Source organism: Pituophis catenifer, unplaced genomic scaffold (assembly GCF_029215685.1).
Source record: "Pituophis catenifer annectens isolate HBS135680 unplaced genomic scaffold, rPitCat1.0.hap2 SCAF_9, whole genome shotgun sequence".
In the NCBI taxonomy this organism is placed as follows: Eukaryota; Metazoa; Chordata; class Lepidosauria; order Squamata; family Colubridae; genus Pituophis; species Pituophis catenifer.
In genome coordinates this window covers 20,181,184-20,194,062 of record NW_027256889.1, presented here as the reverse complement: position 1 = coordinate 20,194,062, position 12,879 = coordinate 20,181,184, and the positions used below count along the sequence as shown (strand labels likewise).

General features: G+C 42.2%; 1 protein-coding gene across 2 annotated transcripts in view; it reads left to right on the top strand.

Moving 5' to 3' along the window:
* The window catches only part of KIAA0319L (KIAA0319 like), a 56,783-nt gene extending 45,210 nt beyond the window's left edge, over nt 1–11,573 (top strand). For both annotated transcript variants that reach the window (XM_070950236.1, XM_070950235.1), the window contains exons 15-21: nt 320–458; nt 2,197–2,356; nt 4,310–4,452; nt 6,248–6,370; nt 7,314–7,404; nt 7,606–7,697; nt 9,624–11,573. In XM_070950236.1, the coding sequence (XP_070806337.1) occupies nt 320–458; nt 2,197–2,356; nt 4,310–4,452; nt 6,248–6,370; nt 7,314–7,404; nt 7,606–7,697; nt 9,624–9,811 (936 nt within the window). In that variant the 3' untranslated portion in view covers nt 9,812–11,573. The remainder of the gene's footprint in view (nt 1–319; nt 459–2,196; nt 2,357–4,309; nt 4,453–6,247; nt 6,371–7,313; nt 7,405–7,605; nt 7,698–9,623) is intronic.
* Nucleotides 11,574–12,879: the final 1,306 nt, after the last annotated feature.

The window sequence follows — 12,879 nt, the reverse complement described above, 5'->3', positions numbered from 1 at the left end:
CTCACCTTGCCTGGTTTTGTATTTAATCAAAATGACTTCATGTGCTTCCTTCAAAATCCCAGGTTGTTTTTTGTTTTTTTTTAAAGCATTCAGAAAGAGGCCTCTCCTGCATTTCTGGTGCTTTACCAGTTATGTCATTGATCAAAAGTACATAAGGATACCTGGGTTGCTTCCAATTTCTCCTCCATATGAAGGAGAGAATCCATTTTGCTTTACCGTGTGCATCTGTTTGTGTGCAATGCTTCTAAGAATTTGAAGGATCCTCCAGAGATCTTGAATTTCTGCTATGTTTCCTTTTGGGCATTTGTGTGAAATACAGGAGGTGCTAAATAATTCGGATCATCATCCCATTCTGTTTCTCTCCAACCTGGTGGAGGGAACGTACACCTTCCATCTGAAAGTGACTGATGCCAAAGGGGAGAGTGATGTGGACCGAGCCACTGTGGAAGTAAAAGCTGGTGAGTGCATCCATTTCTTTCATCCTTTCTTCTTTCAGAAAATGATTGGGTCCACATGAAGCTTACATGGAAAGGGGAAAGCAATGCAGACACTGCGGTTAAGATGTTATTATTATGTGCTAATAACTTAGCTCAGTGGCTCTGAGCTTGTCGATCGAAAGGCCAGCAGTTCAGCGGTTCGAATCCCTGGTGCCGCATAATGGGGTGAGCTCCCGTGACTTGTCCCAGCTTCTGCCAACCTAGCAATTCAAAAGCACACAAAAAATGCAAGTAGAAAAACAGGGACCACCTTTGGTGGGAAGATAACAGCGTTCCGTGCGCCTTTGGCATTGAGCCATGCCGGCCACATGACCACGGAGACATCTTCGGACAGCGCTGGCTCTTGGGCTTTGAAACGGAGATGAGTACCGCCCCCTAGAGTCGGGAACGACTAGCACATATGTGTGAGGGGAACCTTTACCTTTAATAACAAGTAATAATATAAATGACTAATGAAGGAGCAAGGTTGGTAGTAAGTATACTTCAGCATACTATTCCTCTAACCATGTTATCCACAATATTAATAATCATTAGAAGAGATAAATTCATCTCTTCCAATTGCAGAAATGGACCTTCATGGACCTGATGAAATCACAACTTTAAGCTGCACAGTCTCTGGTCTCAGCTGCTATGCTTTATTCATTTAAAAATCCAATATCCTAACATTGGGTTTCACTTCTAGTAGTCCTTGTTTACTGATTGCTTCATTTCACAACCATTTGTAGTTATGACAGCGATGAAAAAGTAGCTTTACGACCAATTCTCACAGTTTTTGACCTTTGCACATCTTTAAAGAACCCACATTGTTGGGGGCAATAGACTGACTCTGTAAATCACGTAGGGACGGTTGTAAAGCACTGTGAAATGGTATATAAGTGCTATTGCTAAGTGCTATTAAAGCAAAGGAAAGCTGAAGTAACATCATAAGCACAATTGCAGTTTCATGACAGCTTCACTTAAGAATATAGTTGTTAGTGCCAATTGTGATTCACTAAATGAGGTTTAGCTGTATGTGACATGGTAAGGTTATTACTCTGTAAGTTTACTTTACTCAGATCATGTTTCTCAGCACACAGTGTACAAACGACATGCACCCCTTTTCCTCCATTTTATGCAACCCACAAATCTTTTTCCAACTGCGATACTCAATTTTACTCCTTAAAAGTTGCATGGCTCTTACCTTTTAACCTGGGGAAACACACACAAATATTTAGTAATTACTCCAACAAAGGAACCCCCCAAAAAAGTCCCTGCCATCTTCCAAATCCAGGAAAAAGTGGAAACTAACACACACACACACACACACACACACACACACACACAGAGAGAGAGAGAAGAAAGAGAGAGACATAAGTGACAGAGCCATTTACCCTATCCCTCTTGCAGTGTTTAAGTATCTCCACCCCTTACCCCAAATCAAAACTTTGCCTCCTGTTCTAAACAACAGAAAGTTTCTCCGAGTTGATTCCATCTGGAATGGAGCAGCCATCTCTCAGGAGCCAGCCTTCGTGTTCTTCCCTCAAGATTTTCCAAAGAATAAACTGAGTTAACCCAGAGATGACCACAGCAGACTTATTTTGTTTTTCCTTGTCCCGTTTTAAATGAGATCCATCCTCATCCCTGCGATTGAGCAAGGTTACATTCCAAACTCACCAATTCCTACAATGCCTTCTAGCGCTTAACGCCAGCATTCTTCCAGATCCTAGGAACAACAACCTGGTGGAAATGATCCTAGATGTGAACGTCAGCCACCTGACGGAGCGGCAGAAGGGCATGTTCATCCGTCAGATCGGGGTTCTGCTTGGGGTCCTGGATTCAGACATCACAGTTCAGAAGATCCAGGCTTACACTGAGAAGAGGTAAGAAAAGAAGAGTCACACTTTCAACCCAGCTTCCTTTCCATGGTGGTTTTTCTTGGGAAGTAAATGAGAGGATGTGCCCATAACTATATGAGCCTTGGTGGCACAGCTGACTAAAGCACTGTTAAGTAACACCAGCTGCCTGCAATTACTGCAAGTTCAAATCTCACCAGGCTCAAGGTTGACTCAGCCTTCCATCCTTTCGAGGTAGGTAAAATGAGGACCCGGTTTGTGGGGGCAATAAGCTGACTTTGTATAAAAAAGAACACCGCTTGGGGGGGGGGGGCGAAAGCCCTACTAAGCAGGTATATACAAAAGTATGAAGGCTATTGCTTAACGCGTTGTAAGCCGCCCTGAGTCTCCGGAAAAGGACAGCATATAAATCAAATCAATCAATCAATCAATCAATCAATCAATCAATCAATAAAATAAAATAATAAAATAAAATAAAATAAAATAAAATAAAATAAAATAATAAAATAAAATAAAATAAAATAAAATAAAATAATAAAATAAAATAAAATAAAATAAAATAAAATAAAATAAAATAAAATAAAATAATAAAATAATAAAATAAAATAAAATAAAATAAAATAAAATAAAATAAAATAAAATAAAATAAATAACCGGCTCCTTTGAGCTCTCATGAGAAGAGGTTGGAGATGAATGCAGACATCAGTTAGGTTAGGAGGGTCGCTGCAAGGGACTCGTTCTGAGATAACTAATGTTTGCCTATCCCAACAGACACCAGCCCCAGTTCCTTTTCATCAAAATAAAAGTGATACAAAACAACATTTTCTTTTGGCATGCTCCAACTGAGCTATTTTTAAGTCTGCGATACAGTATTGGGTGTTACGAATTTCTTGGAACAGAGGTGGCCCAGGTGCTCTGTATTGTGTGGGCACAATTGTGTATGTGCACTTATATCTGTACCAAACACCCCTGCCCCCAGCCATTCACACGGTGAGAATACGGAGAAATTTAGAGGGCTACAGGCCTATTGGGCTCATAGATGCTACCAGCCAAAATGTATCTTGGAAGTTTGTAGTTTAGGATGTTGCTTGGTTTCCAGCCAGCCTAGTTTGTAAGTGTGATGCTTAAACATAGCCAGTTTTGTTTTATGTAATAAACATGAGGGGAAAACCCCCCAATGATATAGTTTTGATGAATCCACTCCTAAAGTGCTTTTCTTAAATTACCTTTGCTTCCTTCAAGCATATTTTTAATAACCGTAAAAATATAGGAACATCAAATATTTAAGCCTATAATCTGTTTGGTTCCTGGTTTAAAACAGAAGAAGCAAAAGCAATGTGGATGGTCTGTCTGAGGCATGAGAAGGGGGCTGCAGTCCAGCATCAGCTGCATGGTTCTGTTGAGCAATATGGTGGCAGAGGAAAGGGCAGTTAGCTAACAAAAAGCCTCACCTCCCTTTCATATATACAGGCAGCTCTCGTAATCTGCAGCCTCGCTTTTCCATGCTTGATAAATAAGGGTTCAACCCTCAATACACATGGACAGTTTTCACATATCTGCAGTTTGAGGTTTTGTTTTTTTTTTGATACTTCTCCCTTGCACAAAATGGCAGGTGGGCTTTTGTACATGCATAACGTATGTTTTATAAGATTGGAGTTTGATCATCTATACCAGAGGTCTTCAAACTTGGCAGCTTTAAGACTTGTGGACTTCAACTCCACAAGTCCACAAGTCTTAAAGCTGCCAAGTTTGAAGACTTCTGATTTATACATTTGCTCTTCATTAGGTTTCAGGGGAAAGAGGATTATCTTAAACACAGGGACCACATGGTCATTGGGTGAGAAACATTGGGCAAGTTGTTGAAGATGGTGTATTAAGGAAATGCTTCCATGGCTCCTTTCTGCCTCTCTTGAATTGCAATTCTGGTCAACCATTTTCTCCCTTATCTTTTGCCGTTTTCAATTTTCTTCCCTTTAACAGCACAAAGTTGGTGTTCTATGTGCGGAATCAGCCTCCTCACCAGATCTTCAAAGGACGTGATGTTGCATGGACCCTCAAGAGTGAATTGCGGAAGCAGCAATCAGATTTCCTTATCTTCCGTGCACTGGAGATCAATACAGTCAGTAAGTCAGAGGATATTTTAGGAGATTCACTTTAAGTCTATCCACACCCAGGAATCATGTTGCTGCCTAGCAGGACCTTGGCAGTGTGCTCTTTTCCATGGCAGCCTCTGCCCTGTGCATGCCATTCCTCTAGAGATCCAACAGGCTCCAACTCTCCAGGAGTTCCATCTTCCAGGAGGCCATAAAGATTCTTCCTCCAAGGTTCCTCCAAGAATAGGGTGAGGTTAGAGCTTGAAGATGGTGCTATTGGCTGCACTAAAGGAGATTGATTGTGGCACCAGGTTTTGATTTTTGGTTTTATTGCTTTTTGTTTTTATGATGTTTGGTTTATGTGATGGTTGTGAGCCTCCCAGCGTTATGTTTCTTGATGGGAGGCGTGCAAACAGACAAACAAGAAAGTAAAGCTCAGTTCACAAATAACACCCGTTGAAGTGAGCTGAAGCTTCCTGAAGTTGATGCCTTTTGGTAAAATGCATTACAGGCAGTCCTTGATTTACAACCATTCGTTTAGTGACTATTTGAAGTTATAACAGCACTGAAAATAGTAACGTAGGAGTGTTTTTCACACTTAGCATCCCCATGGCCATGTGATCAAAATTGGGGCACTTGGCAACTGGCAGGTACCTATGACAGTTGCAGTGTCCTAGGGTCATGTGATCATCATTTGCAACCTTCCCAGTTAGCTTCTGACAAGCAAAGTCAGAAAGGTTATTTCAATAAGCCCTTCATCAGAGTTTCTCTGTGAGGGAGATCTTCCATCTCCAAATTTGATATATAAATAAAATAAATAAATCTAAAACTCCAGGCCTTATGCATACATCTGGCTAGGACACTAACTTCATCTAGTTATTTGTATAACTAGATATAGTTATTATATATAATTATAAATAACTATATATAGTTATTCGATGTAACTATACATCAAATACTCATATAAATTAGTAGCGAAAGCTAGAAATATTAAAGAATGCCTACTAAAATTAGTTACCCCAAATTTCTTTTGAAAGGTACAGCTTTAGGACTTTCTTAAAATCGAAAAAGAAGCCATTTCCCACAACTCAACAGGGATCCCATTCTAGAAATCCAGCTACAAGGATTGCCACAAGATGAGCCCACTGTAACTCTAGGTAAAACTCCTCAGTTGAACTCTGAACAAGGGAGTCAGCAGAAGATGTCCTAGATCTTAAGGTCTTTTCAAGTCTGGATCAAAACTATAGAGTTAATAATAATCAATGCTGGCTATTTATCTGGAAATAATCTAGAAGCCAGCCTAATTCTTTAGCATAGATATGATGTGATCTTTTAGTTATGGCTGAGACCAACCTGGTTGCTGAGTTCTGGACCAGTTGAAAGTTTCTGAACATCAGATACCCATATTAAATGGAAGCCTATAATAGCCATCAAATCCCTATGATGCATATATAGGGAAGTGATAGAATTGTACATCAACCAAAGTTGATCAAAATGATTGCCTCCATCTGCAAAACCAGAAAAAAATGCAGATTTGCCTCAAACTGCATATCTGTTTGTTTTCTGTTAGAGTATAACCCTATTCACAATTAGCAGAAGCATCATCTCACTGGAAATTTGATCCTTCAGAATGAGCTCTTTTATATAAGCTGAATTCAGCATTACAGACCGCAAACAGCCAGGCAGTACTTGTGTTTCAGCTACACATTCGTGCTATATGGGCAATCAACCATGAGAAACATACATAAAGGCAGAATTCGTACTCCTCTGTGCCTGTCCCTGGTACTGTCTGCCTAAATATTGACTACATTTTCCTCCTCCTCAGCCTGCCAGCTCAACTGTTCAGATCACGGCCTCTGCGACTCTTTCACCAAGCGTTGCATTTGTGATCCTTTTTGGATGGAGAACTTCATCAAAGTGCAGATTGGTGATGGTGAAAGCAATTGTGGTAGGTGGATATCCCAGTTTCATGACTTTGCTGGACATAGAATGAGTTTTGCTAGAGGCTGTGTCAGGATGCTGCTTGCCATTTGTATGTGTCTAGGTTCCGTTTACATTTTAAACCTTACACCCTGTTATAGGGAGAGGAGGGTTAATGGTTGGCCTAGAGCACTGCTGTTGACCTCTCAGATTGTATAGCCTGTGTTTTAAGTGGGGAAGGGTCAATGGGACCATTTGGTTCCACAAGAATGTTCAGGGGAGACCACAATAATTGCACTTTGTCTAACCTACAATCTTGTCAGTTGCACATCCTGGTAAGTTAATGGGGATAACCCTTCCAAAAGGAGATGGGAGAGTAGTCACAGTAGCTACCACCTTAGAATAGAATAGAACTGGAAGGGACCTTGGAGATCATCTAGTCCAGTCCCCTGCTAAAATACCCTGGTCAATTTCTCTGGGGTGTGAGGCTCTGCTGATATTCCCTTAATTTAGAGTTTAAAATTATCTGTTGTTAGCTACAGAGAACCTATCTATAAAGACAGAGGTAAAGTCCAGGCTCTCCTGTGTGATTTCTGAAAGGTGGATACATAAGGCTGGTTTCGATCTGGAGTCAAATATAGCAGGGGATTGAGAAGAGTGGCCAAGCAAAGGCAGTAATTCAGGATCCTAATCCTGGTAATCCAGAAGTGCCACTTTTCCTGCTAATTGAGAATCCCTTACTGCAGAGGTCTTCAAACTTGGCAGCTTTAAGACTTGTGGACTTCAACTTCTCCAGCATGCTGGCTGGAGAATTCTGGGAGTTGAAGTCCACAAGTCTTAAAGCTGCCAAGTTTGGAGACCTCTGCCTTACTGCATTCCCATCTTCTCCTTGTTCTGCCCGAAAGACGTGTGAAATTTCTGTTACGTCTCAAAAGTCAGACAATCTGAGAACATTTCTGTCCTTCTTCCAGAATGGAGTGTGCTCTACGTCGTGATTGCATCCTTTGTGATTCTGGTCTCCCTTGGGATCTTCTCCTGGGTGGTGGTCTGCTGCTGCAAGAAGTGAGTAAGCTCCCTGTGCCCTTTGCCAGCGTTCCCAGATTGTTGGGGGCAAGATGCTGACTCTGTAAACCGCTTAGAGAGGGCTGGAAAGCCCTGTGAAGCGGTATATAAGTCTAAGTGCTGTTGCTGCTGTTCCCTGACTGAGCTGTTAATCTGTTTCTGCCTTCCCTGAGTCCCAACTTGTTTGTTTGTCTCCTGAAGGAAAAAAGGAAAACCCAAAAGGAAGAGTAAGTATAAGATCTTGGATGCCACGGATCAAGAGAGCCTGGAGCTGAAGCCAAATTCCAAAGCAGGTGAGACCTGAGAGAAGAAGTTAGTCATGACCGAAGACAGAGGCAGCCTGTTTTTTATTCTCAAGGGATTTTAAACGTCTGCATGAACCTCAGTTTAGGTCTTTATAGGTAATCTTTGATTTATGACTATTTAACGACAGTTTGAAGCTACAACGGCCTCAAAAAAGTGACTTATGACCAGTCCTCGAAGTTATGACTGTCATACCCCCCCCCCAGGTCACATGTTCACAATTTGGGCGCTTAGCAACTGACTCACATTAAGGATGGTTGCAGTATCCTGCGGTCATGTGATTGTGACTTATGACCTTATCAACTGGGTTCCAACAAGCAAAGTCAGTTGGGGAAGCCAGATTCCTTCATGACTGCTGTGTGATTCGTTTAACGCCGGCAGCAAAAATAGCTGTGAAATCAGATCCAGCCACGTGATGTAGTTCCTCATTCCTGCTAATGTGTAAAGTAAGAGGACCAAGCATGTGATTCCTTTGCCACCTTTCCTCTAATACATCGTAGCTTGTGATCTGGAGAGGGAATGTTTTTCTTGTCTTTGCAAAGAAACATTTATTCTGAGAGAGGGATATAAAAGAAAGAATGGGCTTGGGGCTCTCCTATTTGCATGTTTGTTTGTTTTTGTTTATTTATCACATTTTAAAATCACTCCTCTCCCTCACAGAGCACTTCCGGGCAATGCACAATAAAATATTAAAATATAAAAACAATATATAAAAGTTAAACACTGAGGTGAGGCAAGGATGATTAAAACACTGTTTAAAATTAATTGAAAGGCAAAGGGAGAACTTTCAGAGTGCTAACCAGGCCCATGGCTGCATGCTTCTCTGGGCTCCCCACACAAGGCCATAAAGCCAGCTCTTCGCTCCTTTTTTTTAAAAAAATTGATTTATATGCCACCCTTCTCTGGAGACTCAGGGCGGCTTACAGTGCGTTAAGCAATAGCCTTCATACTTTTGTATATTTCTACAAAGTCAGCTTATTGCCCCCACAAACTGGGTCCTCAATTTACCTACCTTAGAAAGGATGGAAGGCTGAGTCAACCTTGAGCCTGGCGAAATTCGATCTTACTTTAATTGCAGACAGCTGGTGTTAAATTACAGTGCTCTGTCTGTTGAGCTATCCAGGCTCCTCCTTTCCAGAAGGCCAGGAGGGTGGGGGCCTGCCTCACCTCCGGGGAGGGGGAGAATATTCCACAGGACGGGGCAGTGGGAGAGAAGGCCCTCTTCCTGGACCCAGCCAGTCAGAATTCTTTGACTGACGGGATCCGCAACATGCCTTCCCTGCCTTCCCAGGTTGGACGGGCTGATGTCAGAGAACAAGGCCCCAGGTAAAAAAAAAATCTGTCACTTATTTTTCAGAGCAACAGAAAGTTATTTTTTCCTCTTGTACTAAAGAATTACAGCTAAATTTCCTTGCTTCGTAACTCTTATCTAAAGTGAAAATTGTTTCAAGCCGATGCTGGTAAATAAGAGCTCAGGTAAAGCTCATGCTTGAATCTTCTTTCCTCCTGTTCATTACTGCTTTGAGTTTATTTTAACTTGGTTTGTTGTAACCAATGCTACGTAAATAAATTCACCGTAGTATATTTATTTAGATTATTCATTGAAAAAAGGCAGAAATATCAGGATATGTACAATAAGGAGCAAGAAAAACAGTCTCGAAAGGAGGAAAGTGGAGTCAGTAAATGGGGTCACTCTCCCCATATCCACCTTTCCTGCAAGATTTTATTTATTTATTTTTATTTTTTTGTTTATTTTGTCAAGCATATATAAGATAACAGGTAAAAGTATAAACATAATTTGAATACATAAAAAGAGTAAGTAAAAAGGAATATTAGGACAGGGACGATAGGCACGCTGGTGCACTTATGCATAGGCAGCCTTTTGTTTCTTTATGTTTCTCTGTTTGTTTTTAAAGGCAGCAAGCAGAAATCCCAGGCACAGAACACCAGTCTGATGCATTCGGAGTCTGAACTGGACAGTGACGAAGCCATCTTCACTTGGCCTGACCGGGAGAAGGGAAAGCTCCTCCACGGCCAGAATGGCTTTCTGCGAAATGGGCAGGTGATACTGAAGCCAAAAAACCAGCGAGAAGAGATTCTATAGCGATAGGCCTGCATCACAAAGAGTTGGCAAACGATATGAAAGACCACTCTCTTCCTCCTCGGTTGCACGAGGAATCCTGGGAGTACCACTGTTTGGAGAGTCCTTCTCTCTTTACCGATCATCTCTAAGAAAATGTTGAGTCAAACTGCCAGTACTTGAATTTGGACTCAAAAGGGAAATTTAATTTTGACAAAAGAAGCTGTGAAACAAAAGACTATGAAGGGTAGGTGCAGTTCTGAAAACAATGCAGAACTTCCCAGCCACTCCTGTGAAAAGGCATCTATTTGCGTAGGGCTGTAGTACAGATCCGAGGCTACTCATGCAAGCATCTGTTTGCTACAGAGTTGGCAACCTTCTTCACACACTCTTCTGTATTGTTTGTGAGAACACACTCCGTAGTTGGTCTTGAAAGCTGAGATGCCTCAAACTGTCCCCCCACCCCACCCCCCAATTCACTCCTAGGAAAACTTTCCTGATTCACCATCATTTATATGAGCGTCATTTTCCAGAAATGGAAGAAGCCAAGCATTGTCTCCATGGCAAGTGAAGAAACTGCATTTTGACTAGGATAGTAAATTCCCCTTTTCAGTTTTTGCCAGTGGTGAGAATTGAGATGGAGCCTCCAGATCGCTGGTTGCTCGGGCTCTTTTCCTCCACACTCTGCATCAACCCTGAAAGTTTTTCTCACTGGTAGTCAGTCACACTGTAGAACAACAGGCTCCTTTGCCTGTGAAAAAACACTGATGTGTCGTCTTGCAAAAAAAAAGAAAAGAAAAAAGAAAACCCACCTTTGCACAAGTGGAAAAGGAGGAGGAAGAGGGTCAAAAGACAAATGTAGACAAATGGATTCTGATACCGCCCAGTAGATCAGTGCCTCTTTCTCTCCTATTGCACCACCTCTTTCTTTGTTGTTAATCCCATGCACATTGTGTGCTTCCCATTGAAAATATTGCTTATCCCATGTCAGACCTATTAAACCCCCTCCCCCTTTTTTTAACCTAGAGCAAATGCAGGCATCTCCACTGAACAGCCTATTGGGTGGAAATCACAAGTTACCAACCAATGTGAAGCAGCTCCCTTTTCTTCTTCTAAGATGATGGAAAATGCTTCCTAGTTTCATTAGGGGGTATGAGATTTACTCTCGCTCATTTTTCTTTTTCCCTCCTGTTATTACATGCTTTATTCATTTCCATGCTCCCTGTTTCACACTTGGCAAACATCCTTTTTCCCTCTAAAGAAAAAAAATGAACTCTAGTTGACTATCCCTTCCTCCTCTTCCCCCCCCCCCCCCCCATTCCTTCTTAGTGCTATCACTGATTAATTGCAAGGGGCAAACCCTTCTAAGTGCTTACACTGTGATGACAGGGGCCCTAATTTTAAAATTGTGGAAGTTCAGATTTATTATTATTATTATTTTTTGTTAGGTTTAGGATGGCCAGATATCCCCCTAAACAATTATGTGGTCCCCTGGAGGTTAGTAGACCACAGGTGAATGGTTTACGACATTCTGTCCTTTTAATAAAGTCTTTGGAAGTAAGGGAGAAAAAGTTGATGATGTTATGTAGGGCCCCCCCCCCAAATGTTATAAATGGAAATGTGGCCCTGAGGGCACCGAGGTTGGCCAGGCTTGTCTCTGGTGAAGAATCGTTTTTCAACTTCTCCTGTTTCCTGTTTACATTGCTGCACTACTGATTTTTTTTGGAAGATGAAGAATAAATATGCTGCTCAGCCTGTGGGGGCACTTAACCCCGTTGAACTGGAATCATGGCTGTCCTTGTCTTCTTTTCCTTCTTTCCAGCAGTAGAGGTGGGATTCTTGAATTCGATGGTTTCCTTGAAAATGAACAACCTTGTCCTAGGCCAGTGTTTCTCAACCTTGGTAGCTTGAAGATGGGTGGACTTCAACTCCCAGAATCCCCCAGCCAGCAGCGCTGGCTGGGGGATTCTGGGAGTTGAAGTCCACCCATCTTCAAGCTACCAAGGTTGAGAAACACTGGCCTAGGCAAAGGAAGGTTCTTGGGTGTTCTACTTCCAGCAGACCAAAGGTTGGAATGGAGTCAAAGTTGCCATGGGGATGCGTTCAGGAGGAAGATTTGCTTCCTCACCAAGCACAGAGAAATTCCTTGATAGTACTGGGGAAACGAGGACTTTTAGGGGCCTGGACATAAAAATCTCTGTCCAGAACAAATACCTCTTCAAAGGTCAAGGTCTTTAATCTCTAGAGCCCACATGGACAGCTGCAGTCTTAAATTATTCTTGAGGGAAAGGAGCTATATATGATGCTAGAAGCCTGTTTGAGTGGTTTCCTTGATTGTACTGAAATCTACTTCCATTTAGGTCAATGTGGATAAGAGCCAGTTTCGTGTGGTGGTTAAGATGCTGGCTTAGAAACCAGGAGACACTCAGTTCTCCTCCCACCTTAGGCATGATAGCCGGCTGGGTGACTTTGGACCAATCAGTTACTCTCAGCCCAAAACATGTCATAATATTGTGGAGAAAACTGGAAAAAGCTCACCAAGAAGACATGATGAAAAACCCAGTTATATTTATTCAGGATATCAATGTGGGTGTCCAAGAAGTCAAGATGGTGGGCTCAATCATGTGACTGGAGCCTCGTCATTTTTACATTGGCTGTGACCCTCTAGTTAGTTGTGGCTGCCATCTTGAGCCCTGTGCCAACACCCCTGCGCTTAGTAGATCATCTAGAGCAGGGGTATCAAACTCACAGCCCGCAGCCCAGATGCCTCATGCGCTGGCCACACCCACGCCTGGTTTAGCGAAGGGGAAAAAAGTCATGATGTCACGTGACGACGCCATGACAATGCGAGTTTGACCCCCCTAATCTAGAGTCATCTTCCCCCCACCATCCATTCACATAGGGGCTATTCCCCACTCGCATACAATAAAAATAAAGACCCCACTGAGTCAAGCTCAGTTCCTGTGACTTTATGAACACATCTAAAGGGATGGAAGATGTTCTCCCACTGCCTCATCCAGTCCAGTCAGTTGTCCTGGAATTGTGGTTTGCCACCTGGGTACCAACTAGACCTGCTTAGGTTTGTTTTAAGA